We start from the raw sequence: 27,517 nt of genomic DNA on the forward strand, positions 1-27,517 counted from the left end.
TCCCCTCTCCCCCAACGAGAAGGACACTATTTATCTAAGGGCTGGAGGTGTCACAAAATGCTAACCCTGGATGGACCAGACTTTGTTTTACTGGGTTGAGTCCTCTCATAGGGCTTCTGTATTAAAGTACTGCCAGCTGGGGGGCTGACAACAACAGAAACGTCCTGCCTTACAGTTCTAGGGGATAAAAGTCCAAAATCCATGTGCTGGCAGAGCCATGCTGTGTCTGGAACCTCTAGAGGATGATTCTCCCTGGTCTGAGTTTCTGGTAGCCCTGCCTGTTCTGGGCGGTAGCAGCCTTCCTTCATTCTGTCTCTGCCTCCATCTTCCCAGGGCTGTCTTCTCTGTCTGTGTGTCCAAATTCCCTTTTCTTAGAAGAGCGACAGTCACTACCTCATCTTAACTAGTTGCACCTGCAGCAAACATGTTTACAAACACGGTCACATTCTGAGGTCCTGGTGGGGAGTGGTTAGGGCTTCAACATATCTTTTGGGGGGAACACAATTCAACCCATGACACTAGGTAATTGCAGTATATGTCCTAGATGGACCAGCTACATTTTGTCTATTTAGTGACCGAATGGGGAATAACTTTGAAATGACACTGATGACAGAGAAGATTTAAAAAAAAAAAAAAGTCAGTGAATCAGGCAGTGCCCTTCCCTGCTAGCAAAACCTCAGATTTTTCCTGAATATAGTGAATAAATGCATTCACTTTCATATTTTAGAAGTATGAGTTATGCTCAAATTATATCCCTTTTTAAGCCCATATAGTGTATATGATGCAGGACAAAAGTCTGTATATCTGTATTTTTTCCTCCTGTTTCTAAATAAAAATGAATTTAAGTTGGAAAGTATGTATGGCAGCTTGAGAGTAATCAGAGACAAATGGCCATGTGGGTGGGAATCAAACCAAACAAACTTCATTCCATGGAGGAAATGACACTGTAGTCAGATTAGACCGGGGAAGAGTCCCATACAGGAAATAAGAGACAACTATTAAAAACTGTACGTAAAAGTGCACTAAGTTATATAGGACTGGCTAAAAGGAGACTTGGAATGGACAGAAGAAGAAGAAGACCCATGAGAAATACAGAATCAGGAAAGTCCTCGTGCAAAACATGGAAGCAGGTGGCAGGTTTGAAGGCTGGGCAGAGAGCATTGTTTTCTCTCTTTCCCACCAATGCCAACCCATACAAAGGAAAGAAATGAGGGCCGAGAAGAGTTGTGTTGTCTCCTGACTGCTTCCTCTCCTACATCTGATGACCTGCCAGGTCTCGTAAGCAATCTTCTGTGGGTCCATCCCTGCCGTTACGGAAGACTCTTTTTGTCCATCAGTGAAAAATATCAACTTTTGTACTTCCGTATGTTTAAAGAAAACCTGAATTAATGTTCCCCTTTGTCATTGTTTTGCCAGGAACAGTATGTCTTCATTCACGATGCTCTGGTTGAGGCCATACTTAGCAAAGAGACTGAAGTGCCGGACAGCCACATTCATGCCTATGTCAACACGCTCCTCATTCCTGGACCAACAGGCAAAACGAAGCTGGAGAGACAATTCAGTGTGAGTTCTCGTGGAAGCCTCTTGGCTGCTGCCATCCAATTAAGTGTTCCTACATCTTCTAAACAAGAAGAGTTGACAAGGCCATGTGGGCGGGTTCAGAGCACAGTTGGTGCAGTGCCTTTGTGTTGTTCTCTACAGTGGGCCAACAAAGCCCCATGGTCAGTTTCAAGGAGAATCTTAATTTCGACTAGTGAGAAGAAAAGTTCTCAAGAACTCTAGATTAACGTTTGCAATGGCAAACTTGGTCCAAGAAAGGAGGACACAGAGCGTAACGGAAAGGACAGGCAGACCTCATAATGCAGACTGCAGAAGTGCTCTTTTCCCTTTGAAAAACCCAGACCACTTCACGACGAGTGTTCTGGCTCAGGCTGTTCATGCCACTCGTGGGGAAAAATCTGTCTCCCTTGAAGGCCCTAGACTAGAGAAGAGGCCACCCCAGAACAATAGCTTTTCAACCCCAATTTCTCCCACTCACCTTGTCACAAGGCAGTGAGCTAGAGAAGGGAGTATGTTTTGTTCAATACCATACCTTCTACAATCCTAGTTCTCTGGCTTCCAGAAATCTGTCAGCAAAGAATTCAGAAAGTAGATCTTACGGGACCCTGTAGCTGTGCTAGGGGGATTTGCCCAGTTGTGGTTTTCCCACAGAATGGATATCCTAACCTCTTCCTTCCCAGGATTCCCAGAGAAACAGGGCCAGTTTCTGAAGAAGGAATATCTAGAAAAAAATCGAAGGACCCTGGAAAAACCCAGGAGAGTGAACAAAGCTTGAGATCTCAGGGCAGTTGTTTTCATTTTCTCCCCAGGCTACAACATAAAAGTCACTCTCTAGTCACTACGAATTCCTTTTGATTTTTTGTCTGTCAGTTAGCACCTCTTGTGCCTTTGGAGGAGTAAAGAAAGATGAGAGGTGAATGCTGTGCTTTGAACCTCCCATCAGGAAGACATGAATGTTTTTATTCAGCAAAGCTTATCTGAGTGACAACGGAACACTGAAGAAAGAGAAAGTATGAAGTTTGGCTTCCAGAAATAGATAATAAAGGAGAATAAAACATAAACATTAGGTTGTTAGGATAGCTTTCTTCTAAATTAAAAAATATGTAAATATTTTTTTCATTTTCAGCAGAATTCTCCTTTTAGCATGACTTACCCCTACACTACTGCATAAAAGAATTGATATGGCTTATGTTAGATAACCCAGGATCAAAATGGAAATATCAACTCTGAGGCCAGAATCTTAATTAAGAGAGGGACATTTGATTCTTTCCTCTGAACGCCTGACTGTGGAGATACAGAATGTGCGTGTATGTGTGTGTGTGTGTGTGTGTGTGTGTGTGTGTGTGCCCGCGTGTGCATGCATAAGATATTAGTCATTCAGGTTTCTCCACAGATACAATTCCTTGAAGTAAGTTACATGTCTGTTTATTTCTGGGTATTTATCTGCAGAAAATAAAAACACTAACTCAAAAAGATACCTGCACTCGTATGGTCACTGCAGCATTATTTACGGTCGTTAAGATATGGGAACAACCTAAGTGCCCACTGATGGATGAATAGATAAAGAAAATGTAGTGTATTACTCAGACATAAAATATAATGAAATCTTACCATTTGCCACAAGATGGATAGACCCCGAGGGCATTATGGCAAGTGAAGTAAGTCAGAAATAACTCAGGGAAATAAGTCAGAGAAAGACAAACACCATATGATACCACTTATATGTGGAATAAAAAAAAAAGTTCATAGATGCAGAGAGCAGACTGATGGTTGCTGGAGGCAGAGGGTAGGGGATGGGCCAGTTGGGTGAAGAGGGCCAAGATGTACAAACTTCCAGTTATAAAGCAAATAAGGCTCAGGGATATAATGTGTACAGCATGGTGACTATAGTTAATAATACTGTATTGCAGATTTGAAAGTTGTTAAGTATGTAGATCTTAAAAGATTTTGTAACTATGCATGGTAAAGGATATTTATTAGACTTATTGTGATTATTTTTCAATGTATACAGATACCAAATCATTATGGTATACACCTGAAATTAATGTACTATTGTATGTCAGTTATACCTCATTTTATTTTTTAATTTTTAAAATTTTCTTAAATTTAATTTCAGTTAATTAACATGTAGTATATGGTATATATGGTTAGTCTCAGATACAGAGTTCAGTGATTGATTAGGTGTATATAACATAATGAGTTGACTAAAAAAATAAAACAGAGATTACTTTAAAAAAAACTTAATGGAAAGAGATCCATGGCAGTGGGTACATGGGAGAGGAGAGATTACTAGAGGGAAAGGAGATCCTGAGAAGGGGTAAAGGGGCAGGATTCAAGATGAGGGATTGAGGCAAAATGCAGGGACACCTAAATGGGTGTGGATAGCAGGAAGTGTACGGGCTCCACTGCTGGAGACTGAGGTAATATTCTGCGGTTTCTATTCCCTGTGTGACACAGGAGGGGTGTATGTATGGGGGGGGTGTGCATGGGCATGGGGTGTACCTGGGTGTTTGTACACATATTCTAAAATGAAGATGTTAAATAGCTACTGGAGGCGAAGAGTTAATGTCAAGCAATCTCTACAGGCCTAACCCTATTCTCAGCACCTAATCCAGTCAAATTAGAAATTGACCATGAAAACCTGCCCAGAAAAAAATTCAGATATTTGGACAATGAAAATGTTCTTTTAAATAATTGACCTGAAGTTGTATCTAGAAAGAAATTATAGCCTTAAACAATTCATTTGAGAATAAAAAAAATAAAAGCGAACGAAATAGGCACATCATGTAAAAATGAGAAGAGAAACATGGTACACCCAAAGAGAGAGACAGAAAAATTTTAAGAAAGTTAAAGCCTTATTAAATTAAATTAATATAGATTAAATTAAATTAAATAGAAAGTTAAAGTAATTAAATAGAAACAGAGATGAAACAAAACCAGATGTAAGTTCTGTCAAGACTGTAAAACAAAGAAACCTGTGGCCAGATTCATGAGAAAACGAAGGAGAGAGTACACAGAAATAAATATTAAGATAAAAAAACAGAGATGTAATTATAAATATTTTAGAGGTGTTTTTTCTAACTTAAAAAGCATAGTGTGAACATACTTGTGACAATACATTTGAAAACCTACATGAAAGAAAATTTTTTTAAGAAAAAGTGAGCAAGATATACTTACAAAGAAATGAGAACTCCAGCTAGACCAATAACCCTTAAATAAGTTGTATCATTTGCCAAAAATCTCACCTCCAAAATAAAATCTGAACTGAAAGAATTACCAAACTTTTAAGGGACAGAAAATTCCAAACTCTAGGGTAAAATATCTAGGTAGGAAACAAACCCAACTATTTTACTGGAGTAATTTTGGTACCAAAACTGTACAAAGATAGTATAAATAAGGAAATGTATAGGCTAGTTTCATTTATGAACTTAAATACTAAAATTCTATTTAAAAATATCGGGGTGCCTGGGTGGTTCAGTGAGTTAGGCATCTGCCTTTGGCTCAGGTCGTGATCCCGGGGTCCTGGAATCCGGTTCCCTCCTCAGTGCGGAGCCTGCTTCTCCCCTGTCCCTCCCCCTCCCCTGCTCATGCTCTCTCTCTCACACTCTCTCTCTCTCGATAAATAAATAAAATCTTTTTTAAAAAATCAGCAACTCAAATCCAGCAGTGTGTTTTTCTTTTTGAATATTCTGACCAATTAGGGTTCACAGAGTTTGTTTCAAGAATGAAGTGAAGGGGCGCCTGGGTGGCTCAGTGGGTTAAAGCCTCTGCCTTCGGCTCAGGTCATGATCCCAGAGTTCTGGGATCAAGCCCCGCATCGGGCTCTCTGCTCAGCAGGGAGCCTGCTTCCTCCTCTCTCTCTGCCTGCCTCTGCCTACTTGTGATCTCTGTCTGTCAAATAAATAAAAAAAAAAGAATGAAGATTTAACATTAGAAAATATGAACAAATTTAGTTACGAGAATTGTATAGCCCTCTCAAAAGATGTAGAATAAACAGTAAATAAAATTAAGTGCTATTCATAACAAAAACTCTTAGTAGGTTAGAAATAGAAGGAAGCTTTCTTCATCTTACAGTGGCTAAAATATACATGTCACACACAAAATTTAGAGTTGGAAATTTTCATAGGTTAAAAAAACAAGAAACGCCAGCTGCTGACAGTCAACATTCTACTGGAAATCAGGTTAAACAAAAACAATATAAAAGTAGAAAAGAATTTGCAGATGATACACTTGTCTATATAGAACATCAAGAGAAACAAAAGTGAAGATATTTCTTACTAGAACTCAACTCATTACAGGTCCACAAGTATATATGAAAATCAATAGCATTGTAACTCATTAGCTATAAATTGTTAGATAAAATGTAGGAACAAAAAGAGCCAATTCAACCACAGCAAACAGAAACAAAAATTCTGTGGTCTCAAAAATAAACTTAACAAAAGATGCAATGAATGTGTAGATGAAAAAACTATTAAACTGAAATGAAGAGCATAGAATTAGACCCAACAAATGTAGATATAATTTTCCTGAATGGAAATATTATGAAGATGTTGGTTCTCCTAGATTAAGTATAAAAATCAGTGCGGTACCAGTCACATTCCCTCAAGATTTTTCATGGGAAATCAAGAAGTGATCTTAAAATTAACATTTAGAAAAGTAAAGAGCAAAGACATCCGAAGCAATACTAAAAATAAAAAATAAAATAGAAATGTGTTATGCAGCATATGAAAGACCTATTATGCAGATATGATCCACTAACATTGAAAAACAGACAAACCAGCCAGAGGAACCATGCATATGTGGAAAGGGTTATTGGGTAGATAGGATACCATAAATCAATGAGGGAAAGACAGACTAACCAGTAAGGGAAATTAGGACTGTTTCCATGTGGAAACAAGTAAAATTAAGTTCTTACCACACCTCAAACACTAAAATTATTCAAGATGGATTAGGTACCTAAAGGTAACAGCAATGTTTTATAACTCTTTTAAGAATACTACCAATATATATTTTGAAGGCATCAGGGTAGAAAAAGACTGCTTAAATAAAAACATAATTTGCAGAAATCTTAAAAAATTACTTGGCTCTGAGTGTCTCTGTGATTAAAGAGAACAAAGACCTTAACAACTTTTTAAACAGATTATAGACTTAACATTCAAGACATCAAAGCCCTCTACAAATTAATAAACGATAGTGAAGTAGAAATACAAAAAGGCAATCATCAAAGAAGAAACCTAAATGGCTAATGAATGCTACAATTCACAATTTCACAGTAATGAAGGAAATGCAATTCAAAACCATTGTCTACCACTTATCGTCTATCAGGCTGTCAAAAATTAAATGCTGATGACTCCTAATGCCATGTGTGGGTGTTAAGAAACATACAAGAGATGCTCATTGCTACAAAGTTTAGAAAAGCAAAATATTGGAAATAATCCTGACATTTGCTAGTTGGGGGAATAAACATCAAATAGATTATTTGTGAAATGGAGTACGAAAAGAACGAATGAAATCCAACTATATACACACACACACACACACACACACACACACACATCCCATGCAATTTACCCCCAAGTGCATTGTGAGATGTAAGTGGAAGACAGAGCTCCCACCTATAGAGGAAGCCATGGGGAAGATCCTGCTAGGGCTGGACATCAAACTAGAGGATGTTCTGTGCTGCTTCTGGCTCCCCTCATGTAGAGAACATCGATGTGCCAGGGAGTAAATTCAAGGAAGTCTTGCAAAACCAGATATATGCATATTCAGTATCTTATCTTGGTTTCTTGGTTGGGTCACGTGTGTGTGTGTGTTTGGGTGACTTAAATAATCTATATTTTTCCTTGACTTCCTTTCTCAGCTCCTGAGTCAATCAAATATACAACAGAGTGACTATTCTACAGCCCTGAAGCAATGCAACAGGGAAAAGAACAGAACTTCTTCCATCATCCCTGGTGGGTTATACTGAATCAGGGGGGCGGAAAAAAAGTCTTTTTTATAATAGAAGCCTTTGAGGCAGTATTTTTACATCTTGGAATGAATTGATTCGCTCAGTATTTTTCTAATTTTGCCTGATAATGTATCTGTTAAAAAGGACTCTTAAATCCTGAAGTCCATCTAAAAAATGTAAAACACATAGAAAAACTAGCTTACAGATCAAAGACACTCAACTTGAGACATGCAGCTGTGCTTTGCAATATGGGGGTGGGGGAAGGGGTATGGAGCCGTGAGCATGGTGGTTCATGACGCATGTTCTGTGTTCCAGTGGAAAGATCAAGGGTTGGCATTTCATCTCTGATTGGGGAAGGCACAGACTACATCAATGCCTCCTATATCATGGTAAGTCAGAGGAATCACTGGAAAGCTACCTACCAGCTTGTGCTACCAGAACCCAAACCAGCATGGGCTTCCTGAAGCAGTGGCTGCAGATATAGGTTAGCACTACTGGTGGGCGGAAGTCAAATCTAATGGCCGCAGACCACCGCCTGTACGGGCAGATAGAACAACAGCATTCCTTGATATTTTTATGTGTGCTGGGACTGGAGAACCCTCAAGCAATTCAAATCAGTAAGTGCAGGAACCAAACTCCCCATCGAGGACTGATGAGAAGATAGAATGTGTCCACTCAGCCATCTAAGAGGCTCCATTTCATTTACCCTGAACAGACCCAGGACAGGGCAGCTTCAGAAAAGCCTGCCTCCCTGGCTTTACCATAACCCATGTGTGCAGAAGTGCTGACCCAGCAGACTGGGCTCATTTGGAGACCAGGATTTCTAAAGACACAATCCTTTCCTTCTGTGTTTAGATTTTCTATGAGAAGGGGGGGTGGGTTTAGTGGGCTGTTTTGTGCCCCTCATTGCCATTGCAAGTCTTTCAATCATAGAGCTTGGCCTCAGATGAAAAGGTTGTAATTTCCATGCCAAAATCACTGTTTCGTTTATCCAGCAAAGAAAACATACAGGACTATTCAATTAGAGAAAGACAGTTATCTTATGATCTCTCTGATGTGAGGAATTTGGGAGGCACACCAGGGGGTCATGGGAGGTTGGGAAGGGAAAAAATGAAACAAGATGGGATCTGGAGGGAGACAAACCATAAGAGACTCTTAATCTCACGAAACAAACTGAGGGTTGCTGGGGTGGTGGCGGGGAAGGGATGGGGTGGCTGGGTTATGGACACTGGGGAGGGTATGTGCTTTGGTGAGTGCTATGAAGTGTGTAAGCCGGACGATGCATAGACCTGTACCCTGGAGCAAATAATACATTATATGTCAATAAAAAAGTAAAAAATAAAAATAAATTTAAAAAATTTAAAAAATTAAAAATACAGACTATTTAGGACTATATATATGCAGAAAACAGGGAGATGTGTGGGGGTAACATCTGAATACATGCCACGTCCAATGAGACCATGGGAAGTAGGGACAGGAACTCAGAGACCCAGAGCAGAAGAGGTCAATGGGCCATGATTTTAGTGAGCAGCAACATGGAAATCATGACCAATCCAATAGCCCCAGGTTCCACGTTTCTGCAGCAAAATCTGCAGAGTGCCTCCTGATTCCTCTCCGATGGAGGAAGGCAGGGTGTCTAGACACCAAGGGGGTTCTGTTGTCAGTAGGTGTATGATCTGGCATCTTGCCTTGGGATTTGTGGAAAGTGGGAAATATAAACCCCCCTCTGGATTTCCATTCTGTCTAGTGTAGGAGACATGGTCCATGTGCCATCTTGGTAAGTCTGCTCCTAGACGTGGTAGCTAGGTAGACTTGGGCACAACACTTAACTTCTTAGGCCTCAGTTTCTGTCACATAGTACTTCTGTGAGACGTAGGGGACTTAGGAGGAAGAAAATGCTAGTCCTGTGCCTGGTGTATAGAGGCATATAGAGTGCCTTGTAGACATCAGCTATAATGATCACATTGTTATTTACCGACACAATCTAAAAATAAAAAGACTCCCTAGAGTTAGGGTCCATTAGCTTAAACACGTATTTGGAACATTTAAAGTCGTATGCCAGACTCTTTCTATTTTTGGTTTCGTAGGGTTACTATCAGAGCAATGAATTCATCATCACCCAGCATCCTCTTCTCCATACCATCAAGGATTTCTGGAGGATGATATGGGACCATAATGCCCAGCTGGTAGTTATGCTTCCTGATGGTCAAAACATGGTAAGCCCCTTGCTCCCAGTGACTTTTGGTACTTGCCTTATAGGAGATAGCAAGTCACAACACCCTTAGAAGGCCAAGCATACCAACAAATTAAGTAATTTTTTTCGGCTAATTAACTAATGTCACTGGAGTTGCACCTTGTCTACTATTGGGCCTCATTTGGTTATGTCACCTCCCAGGTCTGACGTTGTTGAATGACAGTTTTTAAAAACAGTAAGTTGAAGTGAACTTACATTTAAGTATTCTGTGATACTGCTGAAGAAAAATAGAATTGCAACATGCCATCAGTCCATATGCTTCTGTTTACATTTAAAAAAAATAAAACTCGGGATATTTGGAGAGTCCCTCAGTTTAAGGAGATCTATAGAAGTACAAAAAAAAAAAAAAAAAGGCCTCTTTTGTTCAGGCTTTGCACATATACTTAACTGGGAGATTTATTTCTTAGCTCTAAAGTTAGACTGACCATTCCAGATGACACGGGAAGCTGCCAAGCTCTTAAAATCACATGAATCTTCTCTACTCAGTTATCGTTTACAGAAGTAACAACTTACCATTGTTACTGATGAGCTAAGCTCAAAACAACAAAGCAACAGTTTGGTTTCTTAAGTGTAATATTTTATTCTCCGCATCAAACTTGTATAAGCCTCAGTATTTGAAGAGTATGTTTTGAGATCCAAAGAAAAATTCGAGTTGAATTTTCTGTGTCAACCAGTTAATTTTATTTCGCAGCCTGACTTATTAAACATTTGATGAAAATCCTACTTCTTTGTTATTTAAACCTCCAGGCAGAAGACGAGTTTGTTTATTGGCCAAATAAAGATGAGCCTATAAACTGTGAGAGTTTTAAGGTCACTCTTATGACTGAAGAACACAAATGTCTGTCTAATGAAGAAAAACTTATAATTCAAGATTTTATCCTAGAAGCTACACAGGTATGGACGTAATTGACAAATTTTCATCTTAAGCTTTCAAGTTATGTTAAATATATGCTGGTTTAAGGGTCTTCCCTAGAAATAAAAAGGAACCTAATTTCTTACAAAACTGATTACCCAAATAATCAGTTTTACCTTACTTTCACTTTCATTTTGCAAATCCTATAGAATCATTAAATATTCATCGCCACTAAACTGTACCATTCACACACGGGAAATCAAGGATTTCTCTTTGACTCCAGAGTAGTTCTGACAGAACTTAAATTGAGAATAAACTCTGCAAAAAAAAAATAATAATTTCATTAATCCTAATTCTCATGCTTTAAGGGAAATTTTTATCTTGAATTCTTCTAAGTAAAATGAGAAAAATATTATCTACCAAAGTGAGCTTACCGCTATCTACCAAGAGACAGCGTGTTATAAGTGAAGAAGAGCTCTGACAATGTGCAGTATAACGAACTAGGATCGTTTTGCTAATTCTCTGTTATCCGCAAGGCAGCAATCTGAATTCCTTGTCAAGAATTATTTTTAGAATTCTAGTACAGTACATAATTTATTCTACAGCTACAGTAAAATGCTAACAGATACTAATAATAGGGAGTAAGGCATGTGAGATGCAGAAAACGTCCCCAATCGGAGAAAGGTTAAATCATGTCTTAGATGATTTCAATGTTGCACTTTACTATACTGTAGTTCTGAAAGTGGCAAACCGTATAGAATTTAGGTTCTGTCGCTTATTTCCCATGTAGCATCTGACTGAGTCCACTTTAGGAATCTGGGGGTCGGAGGTCGGAGGGCTCTAAAGGCGCGCAGCCTGGGCTGGTCCCTGATGCGCAAACCGGCAGACTGGATGTCCGACCCCCTTGCCAGCATCTCCCCACCCTGTCATGTAATCCCACTCTCCCCTCCATTGATGTTGATATTTGTAGGGGTCTATGTTATTTTTAAAACAAATGTTAACACTCAGGGCGCCTGGGTGGCTCAGTGGGTTAAGCCGCTGCCTTCGGCTCAGGTCATGATCCCAGGTCCTGGGTTCAAGCCCCACATTGGGCTTTCTGCTCAGCAGGGAGCCTGCTTCCTCCTCTCTCTCTGCCTGCCTCTCTGCTTACGTGTGATTTCTCTCTGTCAAATAAATAAATAAAATCTTTAAAAAAAAAATGTTAACACTGAAGATGTCTTTTTTGTATTAAGTAGTGGCACAGAGACGTCTTTGGTACATGGTTTCAGAGTTCGATTGCCATCATGAAGCCACAAATAAGACTTATTTTTAGAATGAAAAAGAGATTACATCTACACATGGGAAATGAGGCATCACAGCAGTTTCTTCCCTCCAAGACGGAGGATGGGCCATAACCGCTGCTGTTCCCCCGTGTGTGTGATTCGGTTCTGTTACCTTCCTGTCATTCCTGACTCTTCTAAAAATATTAATTTTTCTCTCTTCTTACAGGATGATTATGTACTTGAAGTGAGGCATTTCCAGTGCCCCAAATGGCCAAATCCAGATAGCCCCATTAGTAAAACTTTTGAACTTATAGGTATTATCAAAGAGGAAGCTGCCAACAGGGATGGGCCTGTGATTGTCCATGATGAGTAAGTTCCTCTCTGCCAACTCTTTCGTGCCTGAGCACTGTCCAAGTGGTCAGATGGTTCTGTTTTCTTGGTACTAACATAATGCTCTAGGCCAATTGTGGTGACTCATCCAGGGGAGAGGATCAGCTTTTTATAAACAAGGTTAATATAGAGTCCGTTGTTTTGTTTGGTTTTTGTTTTTTCACTTCTCTTGGAGCTCCTGTTGAAGGTAGAAGATGGGCACCTGATCACAGGAATGCGTTCTTCCCTTGTATGCTGAGAACCCTTTGTGTGATGAGTCAGTGTTTTGGCACTTGGATTTTCACAGGTGCTAACCAGAGAAACATTTCTAAGTTATTGACTACCAGATAGGATTAAAATTGATATAGATTTTATTTACCAGGAACAGGAATCTGTCCAATAGATCTTTCCAGGCTCCTGTTATGAGCAAGTAAAAAAAAAAAGTGTATGCTAGGATTACATGTTATATATATATATTAGATATTAGTTATAACTTGTCAGAGCATTGTGATTTATTGCCAGCCCTTCCAGAGTATAAAAATAAATGTAGGGGTGCCTGGGTGGCTCAGTGGGTTAAAGCCTCTGCCTTCGGCTCAGGTCATGGTCTCAGGGTCCTGGGATAGGGTCCTGGGATCGAGCCCCGCATCGTGCTCTCTGCTCAGTGGGGAGCCTGCTTCCTCCTCTCTCTCTGCCTGCCTCTCTGCCTACTTGTGATCTCTATCAAATAAATAAATAAAATATTAAAGAAAATAAATGTATAAGCAAACATTAAACTTCTATAAAGGATCCCGTTACTAATATCATGAACACTTGCTAATGTTTCACATTAAACCTTAGCTCTCTACAAGATAGAGAGACATTTCTTTAAAAATTTCTGTGTTCCCACTACGAAGTGGTCAAGGCTTTGTGAGTTCCAAATGTGAATGTTTGATGCATCTGAATGGAGTCTTTGTCCCTTCCCTTTGCTTCAAGGCATGGAGGAGTGACGGCAGGAACTTTCTGTGCTCTGACAACCCTTATGCACCAACTAGAAAAAGAAAATTCCATGGATGTTTACCAGGTAGCCAAGATGATCAATTTGATGAGGCCAGGAGTCTTTGCTGACATTGTAAGTAAAAGAACAATGAACCAAACTTTCACTGTTAGAGTGCTGCTTACTTTCTTCTACAGGCTGCCAAAATCATTTTATCATGTTTCCAAAAAACTCACATATTGACTCATAAATATTACCAGGTAGTATTTGAGCTGAATTACAAGTTAATCAGTCCACAGTCTATGGAACTGGAGTAATAATGAACATTTAAAGTTTATCTTCCAGAAAATTGATGGATAAATTTTTTTTTAATTTGACATGTCTCTTTTTGCAAGACTCACCATAATTCTGAAAAATACCCTCAGTAGAACCACTGACTAATCCAACTTACTCCCCAAAATAGTAACTTGGGATGGGGTTCAAGTTCTGGAAAGCCTGAGCACAGTCAGAAGACAGATCTCGAAGACTTAAACATTGTAACTGTTTACTTTTTTTCTGAAGCCGAATTCAGTTTTGGTACTTAACATGTGGGTAATCCCTGAGTACCTTTTTTTAAAAATTTTTTTATTTTTACAGAATCTTTTTTTTTTTAAATGTGTAATTAGCCAACTGGGTACTTTTAAAAAAGAGAAACTTGTACAATCAAGAAAGATACAGCACACTTAGAGAAGTTCCATAGGGAACCTCGTGCAAATGCCCCAGTGGGAGACCCGTAGGTGAATACGGTAGTCACAGACACAGCTCCGGCTCCCTGGTCTGTGGACATATAAGGGCCCATCTCTAAGGCTTCATTCAGTCCAGACCGGTTGGCCAGGAAGCACCGTAACCCTTGCACACGTGCACTTCAGAGGAGCACTTATTAAAAGTCATTCAGACCAGTTGAGTTATATCAAGCTGCTCCTATGTGGAATTGTTTTCCAGAGACTGAACTTCCAGCTGGCTCATGAGTGCATGGAGTAATGCACTGATTCACACATGGGCCCATTGATTTTCCGCTGTGATGTTGGTCACTCCTCACATTCTCTGCAACTGCCTTTGTCCTCACCCCCAGCCCCCCACCACCACCCGAAGTGGCACCTGTAAGAGAACTCCTTATTCTTCTGTGTCTCTACTCTGAGACCATAGCAGGGCCCATGCTCACGTTTGCTCAAAGCAGGGCATAGGACCAGGCTGGTAGAGTGTAAAGAATATTTGGTAAAAAGTGGGTCTGGTTTAAAAAAAAAAAAAAAAAAAAGATTCTTCATGAGCCCCTGAGATGGCAGTGCAGTCCTTTCTGGGACCTCTCCATAAACAGAGAAACCAGTGGATTTCATCACAGCTGGAGAAAGGAGAATGAGTAAGTTATGATGAGTAAGGCTTATTATGAGTAAGACTTACAGGTGAGTAAGGCTTATGAGTAAGGCTTACAGGTGCCTCGTACCAAAGGGTTACACGCAAACTGATAAATCAGAAACAGTCATCTGTCACATCACCTTCTGAGTCCGTGACAGACATGAATAAGAATGGAGCGCTTACCTTTGCCAAAAGCATCTTGGCCAATTTTCTAGGTCAATGAATATTGGCTACCTGAAAAGCTACTTTAAATTTCATCAGAAAGAGACAGTAATATAGATTATGTACCTCTGCAGCCTGCAACAGAGCCCTTACTTAACACAGTGCCCTTCCCTGAACAGGGCCAAAGCGTGACTGAAAACATTCCTCCTTTTCACGAACGTGCGTCTTCAGTGAGCTGCTTGTTTATAACCTCACATTCTCTGTCCTCCAGGAGCAGTATCAGTTTCTCTACAAAGCGGTCCTCAGTCTTGTGGGCACGAGGCAGGAAGAGAATCCATCCACCTCTCTGGACAGTAATGGCGCAGCTCTGCCCGATGGAAATATAGCTGAGAGCTTAGAGTCTTTGGTTTAGCCCAGAGAGGGGTGAGGGGAACCCTACCTGAGCATTGTTTTCCTCTTTCTAAAACTGCAGTTCTTCTGTTATCTGTTTACTTTCCATGACCTGACAGTAATTTTCATGACATAGGATTCTGCTGCCAAATTTACATCATTAACAATGTGTGCCTTTCTGCAAAACTTCTTGTAATTCACTTCTTGTGTTTAAACTAAAATGGTTGAATTTTACAGTATTTCTAAGAATGGAATTGTGGGTTTTTTTTTTGTATTGATTTTAACAGAAAATTTCAATTTATAGATATTAGGAATTCCCAACTACAGAAAACATGTTTGTTTTTAGTGTCAAATTTTAGCTGTATTTGTAGCAATCATCGGGTTTACTAGAAATATAACTTTTAATATAGTAGATTGTAAATAAAACACTCCGTTCCCTCTGATATTCAATGTTTTACAACTGCAGTATTCATCTAAAGTAGAAATAATCTGATACTTACTGTAAATACTGCTCTAGTGTCTCCATGGACCAAATTTATATTTATAATTGTAGATTTTTATATTTTACTACTGAGTCAGTTTTCTAGTTCTGTGTAATTGTTTAGTATAATGATGTAATTCATTACCTGGTCTTACTCTACAAGTCTCCTGATATCCTTTCATGTTATCTCAGTAATTAACTCTGTCTTAGCATGTAACTTTAACTTTTATGGAAAATAGAAATACATCTGTTTTGAAAGAAGATGTTTTTATGAGAATAACACCTTACCCAACATTGTTTAAATGGTTTTTATCCAAGACATTGCAAAAATAAATATAAATATTGCTATTGACTTGCATTTGTTTGAGATGTGTTGTGCTGGGGCATGTGTAGCAGAAAATTGTAGACACTGGTCCCCTTTGGATGCTGAAAGTGAAAAAAGATGGAAGGGATGGAGCAGCAGAGAGAGCTGCGTTCCCAATCTGTGCATTGAGGCACACAGGAAACTCACTGATGTTGCACAATTACTATGATAAACTAATTTGGACCTAACTACTTACCATGTACCAAGAAATGTTGGGAAACTTTTGTCTGGAACCAAGCTGGGACTTAGAATTAGGCAGATTTGCTTGTCAGGGGAAAAAAAAAAAAAAAAAAAAGCTGACTTGGAAGCCGGATGAATTGACAAAGACCAGGAACTCTTAAATCCCCAAGTGGAAGGAAGATAAGATGCCCTATGTTAAGGCAAATTGTCGGAATCCAAAAGCTGTGTGGAGCTGAAGTGCAGGAAAACGGAATCAGCCTTGGTGACAGGCCTCCTGGGAGACCGGAGACAGTCCCCCACCTCAGCTGGGACGCATAGCACCGCCTGATGAGGAGGGCACTAGGCCTCAAGAATGCCCAGAGCAAGAGGTCAGGACAAGTTTCCTTTCAACTCATGGCTCTCAGAGTATGTACCCAGACCAGCAGGAGCAACCAACCTGGGAACTTGTGAGAAATGCACATCCTAGAGCCCTATCCCAAACCTACCATATCAGCAACCCTGAGGTTGAAGGTCAGCGATCTAACGCATGCTAAAGTTCGAGAACCACTGCTCGATAACAACAATTCAGGGAGCCTCCAGTTTCCTTAAGCACTATCAGGAAATGGTCACCAAATCCTTCAAATAGAACCAAAATTAATTAACTTTCCTTTTAAAGCAATAGTCATGAAGAGAAGTGAAACAGGAAAAGGCTCAAAAATAGTGTCACCAATCACATAATGTTGGTAAGCACGGCTTTACCAGGCATAAGAAAAATAAATGTGCATTTATTTTCTCACCTTGAAGATTCCTCACCTTCCCTGGGAGGAAAGCCACAAAGTTACTTTTGATTTCTTGGTTGCTTTTCTGACCTTATCTCTTAGTCCTTGTATTTTTATTCTTTACTTCATAAGCCACAATGTTTATTTTTTTATTTTTTTTTAAGATTTTATTTATTTGACAGAGATCACAATTAGGCAGAGAGAGAGAGGAGGAAACAAGCTCCCTGCTGAGCAGAGAGCCCCGATGCGGGGCTTGATCCCAGGACCCTGAGACCATGACCTGAGCCGAAGACAGAGGCTTAACCCATTGAGTCATCCAGGCGCCCCAAACCACAATGTTTAATCATAAGCTGATCTGAACCAGGAGTACGTGTCACCTTAATTATTTTGTCTGTTTCTCCCTGGGCCTTTGTCCCAAGAACACACACCCTTTGGGGGGATATGGAATTTTTTTTTGCCTTCATGATTATTTATCAATAAGGTGCCTTGTAGAATCTCTTCCAAAGCAATTATGCAAGTAACATGTATGGTAAGTCAACATTTTATAGACAAGTTCTAATTAATATACCAGAACTATAAGGTCCATCACAGTTGCAGTGTGATACTCCCTGAGAATTTATGGCAGCTCCTTCTTCAGATGTAATTAATACAAACATTTCATACATATGTATTCTACTCATTATTCCAGCATAATATTGTTAATTTTCTCATTTCTGATCTAAAACCCCCTAATTTGTTAGCATATAAAATGCCTGAAACTATTTCTCTAATATTCAGAACTTGGAAAATAAGATCTCTTTATATGCAGATCTATTTTTAAATATTTCATTAGAATTGAATTCCACTTGCAGATAGAACACAGAAGTACTAATCATTTATTGGATTAAAGTGAACTTCTTAGAAAAAATCGGAAAAATCTACATATTTGTCAAAATAAAACAATTTTTTTTATTATAAACCATGACTGAATATCATCCACTAACTTGCTAATTGCAAAATATTCTGGTGCATCAGAGGTCTTCTCTTCATTAGTACAGTATTAGAGTGTTAGAGTAGGTGGTATTAAATGGTAACGCATATAAATGACACATAATACACCAGCTTGAAGAAATTAGACATCCTTCACATTAAATTCGAGTTAGTCAGGTTTTCTTTACAGTAATCATTTTTTAAATGAAAAACAAGATATGAAAGTGGGAGTAAGAACTCCTGTGGGTGTGAATTGGAAACTTCTCATCGCGTACACAACAATAAGTTCTGCTCAGTCCATCCGTGGTGACACATTCTGAGCAGGCCACGAGAGACACAGACTGACCTTTGAAAAACTTCTCAAATGTGCTAATTTGCAATACTTTCCTCTCCGACTCTGGATGTGCCATTCAGCCTATCTCTCAGATTCTTGCGGTCCTGCTTCAGCCTAGAGGAGTCACCTCAGTTCTGAATTAAACACAGAGAGAAATGAACGGATGCAAGACATGTCTTCCTTGCTGCTCATTTGTTTAAGGAAGCCATATACCCAAAACTATAGCATTAAAGTTCCTAACGAAGCATGTTAGACTAGAAAAGTCTTTCATGACACATTTACTTCAAGTAAATGTTTTAATGGACTCAGGAAGTTAAACCTGCCTTTCCTGGACTTTTTAGAGAGGAAATGAGAAAGCTTCCATCTTTTTTCATTACAGTATGTCCAGTTCTAAGCTCATGGGGAGACATAAAAAGGATTCGAAGAAGAAAATAATTAAGGCCAATGAGGAAAGATTGATAATTGGGATCATTACCATGTCTTTGCAGAATCCCCCCACATGCCATTGTTCTTCTAGGGTGCCTTCCTGTGGCAGATGGCCTTTTCCAAAAATAGCTCAACAGTATCTTCCATCCCACGTATGACTTTTTGAAACCCATCCCTTTGAGCAGAGGGAACTGTGGTCCCTCCCCTTGAACGTGTACGGACTTGTGATGATGAGGAAAAGTGATGAGATGTGACTTCTAAGGCTAAGTCTTAAAGGGCAATGCAGCTCTGCCTAATTCCTTTGGGATGTTTGCTTTTAGAACAGTGCCACCATGCTGGGACAAAACCCTGGCATGGAAAGATCCACATGGAAAGAAGCCAAGGTCCTGGCCCTCTGCCCCAGCCGAGCTTTCGGCTGACAGCTAGAACTACCTTGTCAGCTATGGGAACAAGTTGTCTTGCAGGAGATCCCCCAGCTCCTGGTCAACACACCCCAGATGAGACTGTCTGGAGCAGAGATAGCTGTTCCCCTGAGTCATGCCCAAACCGCAAGCTGATGAATAAAATAAATGACTGCTGTTTTAAGCCACTACATTTTGGGGTAGTTTGTTACATGGTGATAGTATTTAGAACACTTCTTACACTCCAAAACCAAAAAAGCTGTCAACTACAGTCCCCTGACTCCGTTGCAGTTACGGGTGTGGTTATGAATCACATTCCACCAAATTCAGGGAGCCATAAAGTCTGGAAACATAGACAATACTGTTTTACCATGCACTGTAATGTAATTTTAACCGATTTATTATATATTTGCCTATGCTTCTTGACTATCTGGCCACTCTCAAAATACAATCAAACAAGATTTAGAAGACAGAGATAAGGCAGAGACCATCTTCCTGCATTCTTTGACCCTGCTGATAAAAGGAAGCAAGGTTGTAGAGACAGATGTGGCTCTCTGCAGCCGAGTTCCAGTGAATTGAGTTGAGAACCAGTAGCAACCATGACAGGACGACCAAGTCCTTTTTTTAAGAGATAGAGACAGAGAGTGTGAGCAAGGGGAGCAGTGAATGGGTAGAGGCAGAGGGAATGGGAGAGAATCCCAAGCAGATGCCATGATGAGTGTGAGCCTGATGCGGGGCTTGATCTCACAACCCTGAGATCATGACCTGAACCGAAATCAAGAGTTGCATGCTCAACTGACTGAGCCACCCAGGTGCCCCTTGATCAAGTACTTCTGATTCAATCTTCCCAATACATGGGCCCCAGCTATGAGTGTAATATCTTGCTCCTACTGCCTTGTATGTCTTTCTCTTTTAAAATGTCTAGGGTAGTTTCTGTTTCCTCTTTTAAACACTGATTCAGTAGCTTGGAGAAGTATCTACATGACGTTCTTTTCTTTTCTTTCTTTCTTTCTTTTTTTTTTTTTTTTAAGGTAACTTCTTTCTTCAGGTACTGAGTGGCCTCTGGACATCTCACCCTCTCACTCTGTCCTGAATCCCTCTCAACACTGGAGCCAAAGCTAACTTTTAGAAGCACAAATCTGACTTTACCAGCCTCCTGGATTATGACTGACATAATCTCCATCTATTGTGCCACAATGATTGCTACAGTTGGGGCTGATTCAAGTATCACAAAATGATGCCCTTTACCCATCCTTGTGCTTTGGGGAAATTTCAACAAGCACTCTAAGAGGCAACAAACGAAAGAGAAAAATATGCTTCTTCAACATTACTAGCTAGTGTTAAAAAATAAATTAAAACTGCTTTATATACAAGCGGAGCCTGTAACAACCTTCCCTATCTACACTTCCACCTCTACCACACCTTGCCACCATATTGTAAATATGTCAGCACATGTACGTATCTCTATATACATATATTGTATATATACACTACTACATGCCAGACCTCATGATGGGTGCTAAAAATATACTGGAATCTTAGTTTGAGTTCCCACAGAAGCAGACCCTGAGACAACGTTTCAAGGACAAGTAGTTTATTTGGTAAGTGATCCCAGAAAATACTTGTAATTAGGAAAATGAGTGAGGGAAAGATCATAATCATATTTGTACCTTTGAAAGACTAATGAGTCTGCTGAGGAGAACGGACATTGAGAAAGTAATTCTGGCTGAGGCTAGCTGTACATGCGTAGAAAGACAAGGATGGATTCAGTGGAGAAGAGGAAGAAGTCCTGATTTGCTGAATATGGGAGTAAGAGAAAGGAAAGCATCAAGGGTTGCATCCCCAGCAGGAAGAGGATAGTGGTCGCCATTTCCTGAGATGGGCAAGGAGGGAGAAGAACTTCTTTTGGGGGCAATTCTTAGACTGGCCCCACTGAGAAACACTAGTTTATACTACAAACTCTTGAATCAACCCTAAGTTTAAGAAGTCAGGGAGATACCCCAACAAAGATATTGGTAGGTAGTTGTATCATACTCAGCAGCTCAGATGAGCACGTTGGGGATTCCCTAGAGATAGTGATATTCAAAGCCACAGGGTGGGATGCATACATCCAGAGAGAACAAACAGAGGGAAAGAAAACAGAGGCTGGGAAAGAACTCTGAAGAATGTCATCCTCTAACATAAGGACAGATGAGTAGGACCCTGAAAAGGACCACTATCTTCATTAAGCATTTTACATATTGAACCATTTGCATAATGGTTGTGTAATTCCACCAACATTAAATTTCAAATCTCATAGACCAGAAACTAAATGGTACCACTCTGTGCCAGGCAACATTTTAAAGTTTTTTTTTTTAAACATTATTACAGTATTTTAGTAATCCATGCCCCTCATCTTTTCTCTTGATCTTCTATTTTATAGTCTATTCCAGTTTTTTCCTCTATCAAATCCCATTTCATTTCTTTTTTTTTAAAGTATTTTCTTTTCTTTTAAGTATTTTCCTCAACTTAAGAAGAAAAAGCTCCTTTTGTCAACAGTTTGCTAATAAGACAAGCATGGTTTTTCTTTATTGGAGTTATTGCGTTCTGATCAAGTATGGGGGCTTGCTTCACCCTGTGCCAGCTTCACCAAGAACCTGGCTTAGAAGAAATGAACTTCAAAATGAATTGAAGCCAAGTGCTGGGCTGCTGCATCAGTTGTGCCTGGCAACAGCCCAGAATCATCTTCAATCGCACAAAGGGAGGGGCAGTATCAATGAGGTTTCATCAGGCTCTAAGGCTGGCAGTGGGATTCTCCGGGTTGATGCAGTGATGTAGTATATTTTATCAATCAGAAGAACACTGGAAGACACCAGAAACTTTTTACTTTACTAACCCAATAAAGTAGAGGGTCAGAACCTGTTAACCTTCAAAGTTAGGACTCAACACTATGTTTCATAACTCTTGTTAATTAATAAAAATTAAAAATCAGTGTTAGGACTAAAACAAAATTGGAAAAAGGAAGTTAGTAGATTAGCTGTCAGTGACTAACAAGCATTGCTCTAAAACAGGAAGCTTTCCTCACTGGATCCTTCCCAGTGGAATTCATGTCTGGTAAATGTAGTTTCACTGCAGACAATCCACAAATGTAAAGCCTTGTAGAGAAAGGCGATCTATACACTAGAGAGAATATTGGCTACTTGCATGGCTGTGCAAATTGTGCACTGTACCTAAGGGAGAGCTAATCACATCATAGGCATTGAATATTATGCCATGTACTTAAATGATCAGTAATGACGGTAGTAAAGTGTTTGTTCTGATAGATTACGTGTTTGACAATAATTTTTTGACAGAAGTGTCTTGAGAAGAAGTGCCTTTCTCCAATTCTCAAAAAGGCACTAAATGGGCCAGTGGTGGTCCTAATAACCCACCATAGAAAAGGTTTTATAAATTAAAGTGCTTTCCAAATTTTATCAAGTATTTTGAATGACTTCAAATGATCCAATTTCCATATTAATTCTTGTCACCTTAGGCAAATCATTTAACTTTGTGAGACACGTTTTCTCTTCTGTAAAATCAGCGGCCCAACCAGGTGATTATTCTGGTCCTTTCCATTCTACTGTTTTTCTATTCTAGTTTTTCTATTCTTTCCATTCTACTGATTCTCATCATGGAGCAGAAATATCTATGGCTTGTTTGAGCAGCACGGATCCTTGAGGATTCTTCCAAAGGTATCCAAATGATTGAAAAAAAAATCTCTAAGCTAAAATTTCATTAACTTTAACATAAATGTCAGGCAAAATGTTACTGCAGAAGAGGGAAGAACACTAGTTTTGAACATCTGTGAGGTACCAGCCTTTCCTTTACATTTGCTCATTCATCTTTATAATCATCCTACAAGTTACTGTTATCCTTATTTTATGGAGAAGAAAATAGCTCATATATCATAGAACCAACCAAATTACTCTTTAGAAGCTCCTAGTATCCACTTTGTCTAGGACAAGGAAAACCGAACAACATAAATATGGATTATATATGGAAGAGACCAAAAGAGACCTGGAAGATGTGAGCATTTAGTCTACTATAATGGTAGGACCAAGGGTTAACAAACTATGGCTCAAGGGCCAAGTCTGCCCGTCACTTGTTTTACTGGAACATAGCCATGCCCATTCGTTTATGTAGTCTAGGGCTGATTTCCCACTACAAAGGCAGAAATGAGCAATTATGGCCCCTGCTGGCCTACAAAGCCTAAAATATGTAATATCTAGCCCTTTATAGTAAAAGTTTGCTGACCCCTGAGCAAGCCATGTGCTTGTAATTATAACCCATTCATCCCCAGATCTTACCACCATCACCTTCATTTTTGAAAAAAGTTTTTGAAGATTTATTTATTTGACAGAAAGAGACACAGTGAAAGAGAGAACACAGGCAGGGGGAGTGAGAGAGGGAGAAACAGGCTTCCCACTGAGCAGGGAGCCCGACGCAGGGCTCATGACTTGAGCCAAAGGCAGACGTTTAATGACTGAGCCACTCAGGTGCACCTCATTTCTGAAATTTCTGCTAGAAAACTTACCGAGAGCCAATGAAGTGTGTCATTACATCCATCTTTACTCAAGCTTACTGACATTCCTTTTCTCTCACTGACAGTACACTAGCTCTTTAATCCTATCTCCTTTATCATTCATTGTTATTAAGAAGCCAAACCAGTTAATTAAACTGAGCACTCAACACTCTTCCCTCCCTCACCTGCCGTGCTAGTTCCCTAGTCCCCACCACATCTGGGCGTTATTCCAGATTGGAGGTAGAATCAACGTGACACTCCTATTTCCTGACTTCGTTGAACTCAGGGTTGTGGTTAAAAAAAAAAAAATGCCATAACACAAATGTGTTTACTTATTAATATTGATCTACATATATTATTTTTAGACAGGTAGGACGAGGCCTTCATCAACCTAGATCCTTTCCAAATACCACAGCTGTTTTCTCGACTTCTTTATACCCCGTAATACCAGCTTATTTCAAGGGCAGAATTCGATCCGTACGAGCCTATGTGTATAGTCCTAGAATGGCAAACAAGGGCTTATTCTGTATTTCAAAAGGAATCTTTAGTTTATATTTTTCCCCAAGGAACAAGAAATGTTTTATTTGTAATCATTTTATACCTTGAGATAGAATTCATATCCTACATAGTTCACACGAAGTATACAGTTTAGCGATTTTTAGTATATACACGAAGTTGGGACACTGTTACCTCAATCAACTCTACAACATTCTTATCACCCTAAAAAGAAACCCAAATTCATCAGGAATCAGTCCCACTTTCCCCCAAGCCCCCAGCTCTAGGCAGCCACTAATCTATTTTCTCTAAATATAGATTTGACTATCTGGACAATTTCATATAAATGAGATCATACCACACTGTGGACTTTTTGTCTGGCGTCTTTCACTTAGTAATCTTTTCAAGGTTCCTCCATGTGGTAGCGTGTATCAGAACTTCATTTCCCTTTTATTACCAAATAATGTTCCATTGTATGGATATGCCACATTTTGTGTATTCATTTATTCATTGACAGCTTGTTTTGATATTTTGTTATTGTGAATAATGCTGCCATAAACATTTACTTACAAGTTTTCGTGTGGACGTATGTTTTCATTTTTCTTGGGTATGAACCTAAGAGTGGAATTGCTGGCTCCTATGGTAACTCTATGCTTAACTTTTTGAGGAACTTCTGTCTTCCCAAGTGGTGGCATAATTTTGCATTTCCACCAGCAGTTTATGAGGGTTCCAGTTTCTCCACATCCCCGCAAACACTTTCTATCATTTTCATTATTAACTATCCTGATGCGTATGAAGTGGTATCTCATTATACGTTTGATTTGCATTTCCCTGGTAGCTCATGGTGTTCAGCATTTTTCCATTTGCTTATTGGTTTCGTGTATCTTCTTTGGAGAGCTGTCAATTCACATCCTTAGTCCACTTTTTTAACTGGCCTCTTCGTCTACTTATTAAGCTGCAGTCTTCCTTTATGCAGGTTCCTCCCTTACCTGATTCATGATTTGCAAAAATTTTCTCTCATTCTATGGGTCGTCTTTCTGCTTTCTTGATGGTATCCTTGGAAGCACAGAAGTTTTTAATTCTGACAATGATGTGCAATTTATCTATTTTTTTCCTTCTGTTGCTTGTGCTTTTGGTTTTAATCACTTGAGGAAACCATTGCCTAATCCAAGGGCATGAAGACTTCCATCTATGATTTCTTAAGTTTTATGGAGTTTGCTCTTATAATTAGGTCTTTGGTCCATTCTGAGTTCATTTTTGTATACTCTGTGAGGAAGGAGTCCAACTTCATCCTTTTGTATGTGGATATTCAGTTGTTCATTTGATAGAAAGACTGTTTTCCTCTATTGAATTGTCTTAGCACCTTTTTCAAAAATCAACTTGACCATAAACATGAGGATTGTTTCTGGACTCACAATCTATTCCTATTTTATTTTTTTTTTCATGGTATGGTAAACTGAATTGTTTTCCCAGTATCATTTTTGTTTCGTTTACTGATATTATAGAGAAACATAATCAATTTTGTACATTACTCTTGTGTTCTGCAACTTTGCTGAATTCACGTATTAGTTCTAATGTTTTCTATGTTTGGATTTTCTCTGTATAGGATTATACCATCTGCAAATAGAGATAGTTTAATTTCTTCCCTCCAAATCTGGATGTATTGTATTTCATCTTCTTGCCCTGGCTAGACCCTCTGGTACAAGTTGAGTAGAAGTGCCAACAGCCTCATTTTCTTGTTTCTGATTTCAAGGGGAAATCTTTCAGTCTTTAAGTAAGTTGTGATGCTGACTATGAGTTTTTCATAGATGTTCTTCATCACGTTGAAAAAGCTCCTTTCAATTCCTAGTTTGTTGAGTCTTTTTTATTACAACAGGGTGTTAAATTTTGTTAAATGCTTTTTCTGCCCCTAATGAGGTGATCATGTGGCCTCTGAATTAATCTTATTTCCTTTTCCAAACACTCAAAACTATAAAAAATGTCATTTACTAGATAAATCATAATTTTACTGAAAAAACATAAAACAGAATTATTGCAAAGGCTTATAGATGGGTAATCTAAGAGTATCTAACTGAATCCGTTTGAAAAATACAAAAATATAACTGTGAAAAAATTTTTCTTACTAAAAAGATAAAAGTTTATCTGCTGATCATAGGAAAATATATTCTTATAAGAAAAAAGTTGCACAATAAATTAACATACAGCACAATCATCACTTTTGCATACACATGAAAAAATACATGTAGAATTATTAAAGTTTTCTGGTAATTACTGGCATTTCCTGTTCCAGATGTTTTCATATTAAAATAGAGACTTATATTTTAAAAACATCATTGTATTGACTGACTCAAAAAATATCAAGCTTTGTATTTCAAAGTAGCACATTAGCAAGTAGGTTTGTTGCACAAATGTTCAGAGCTGTGTTGCCTGGGAAGATAAAAACAAGATATAATTCTTAATTACAGTTTGATTGTGCTCTGCGTTGTATATATAATGCCTTCTGCTTTAATTCGCTCCAATATTGGTCCATAGATGTCCTTTGAAAAGGGCCCCATCAGGCCTTTAGCTTTAATTTCACCTAGAAGAAAATAAATTTGTAGTTACCATTTTAGAGGTATTATTGAGGTTCATTTCCACAGCAAGAGTCTCCATACCACAAACAGGGAAAGGTGCTAACTGTAGATTGAAAGCAGAGCTGGACTAAGGGATAGTATCAGAATTTGTATTTAACTGTATTAACTATTGCCAAAATAATCAGAGAATCAAGTGTAGTAAGAAAGAAAAGTAAACCTAACTTGTCTGCTTTATTTGCTGATGCTTTAAAAAAAAAAAAAAAAGGCAAACACCAACAGAATGAATTAAAACCAATCTGATTATCTGGGCACAGGCTTTTGTCAAGATGACTGAAACAGAAAGTCTGAGTACTTTCCTTAAAGCCCGTGATGACCTCACCCCTCATCACCTCTTTACTCTGGTTCCTCAATAACTAAGTTATTCAATCATTTAATCAATATAAGGTCATTTAATTTGATATTAGCTGATATGCTATTGTAGATACATTTTTTTCAGTATTTCACATTTAGTTGCCTGATGTTGTTATTCCCCTCACACACTCACAAGAGCCAAATGAAGGATTATACTCAGAGGTAATGCTTAAAAGGTACAGATGACCTCAAGGGGAGAGGGAAGAGTTGAAATTTGAATTCACCTCATTCAAAATATTTATTGAGTGCTGATAACATACTGAGAAATGAAGATTAATAAAACATGGTCCGTATTTCTGGGGATCTGGAAGCAAATACCCTCTGCTCTTTCAGTGTTAGCACCCCTAAAATATGAAGGGAAATGAAGGGAAGAAAGGAAGAGTTACCATTGCCTGGGGCATCATGTATGTGGTAGGAGCT

General features: G+C 39.0%; 2 protein-coding genes across 6 annotated transcripts in view; one reads left to right on the forward strand and one right to left on the reverse strand.

Moving 5' to 3' along the window:
* Positions 1–16,005, forward strand: part of PTPRZ1 (protein tyrosine phosphatase receptor type Z1) — a 180,976-nt gene extending 164,971 nt beyond the window's left edge. For all 4 annotated transcript variants that reach the window (XM_047695500.1, XM_047695501.1, XM_047695503.1 and 1 more), the window contains 8 exons: positions 1,417–1,561; positions 7,419–7,514; positions 7,826–7,899; positions 9,598–9,726; positions 10,512–10,658; positions 12,106–12,248; positions 13,221–13,356; positions 15,047–16,005. In XM_047695500.1, coding sequence (XP_047551456.1) covers positions 1,417–1,561; positions 7,419–7,514; positions 7,826–7,899; positions 9,598–9,726; positions 10,512–10,658; positions 12,106–12,248; positions 13,221–13,356; positions 15,047–15,187 — 1,011 coding nt within the window. In that variant the 3' untranslated portion in view covers positions 15,188–16,005. The remainder of the gene's footprint in view (positions 1–1,416; positions 1,562–7,418; positions 7,515–7,825; positions 7,900–9,597; positions 9,727–10,511; positions 10,659–12,105; positions 12,249–13,220; positions 13,357–15,046) is intronic.
* A 9,517-nt stretch (positions 16,006–25,522) lies between these two features.
* Positions 25,523–27,517, reverse strand: part of AASS (aminoadipate-semialdehyde synthase) — a 52,241-nt gene continuing 50,246 nt past the window's right edge. For both annotated transcript variants that reach the window (XM_047694992.1, XM_047694994.1), the window contains exon 24: positions 25,523–26,691. In XM_047694992.1, coding sequence (XP_047550948.1) covers positions 26,573–26,691 — 119 coding nt within the window. In that variant the 3' untranslated portion in view covers positions 25,523–26,572. The remainder of the gene's footprint in view (positions 26,692–27,517) is intronic.

Source organism: Lutra lutra, chromosome 11 (genome assembly GCF_902655055.1).
Source record: "Lutra lutra chromosome 11, mLutLut1.2, whole genome shotgun sequence".
NCBI lineage: Eukaryota > Metazoa > Chordata > Mammalia > Carnivora > Mustelidae > Lutra > Lutra lutra.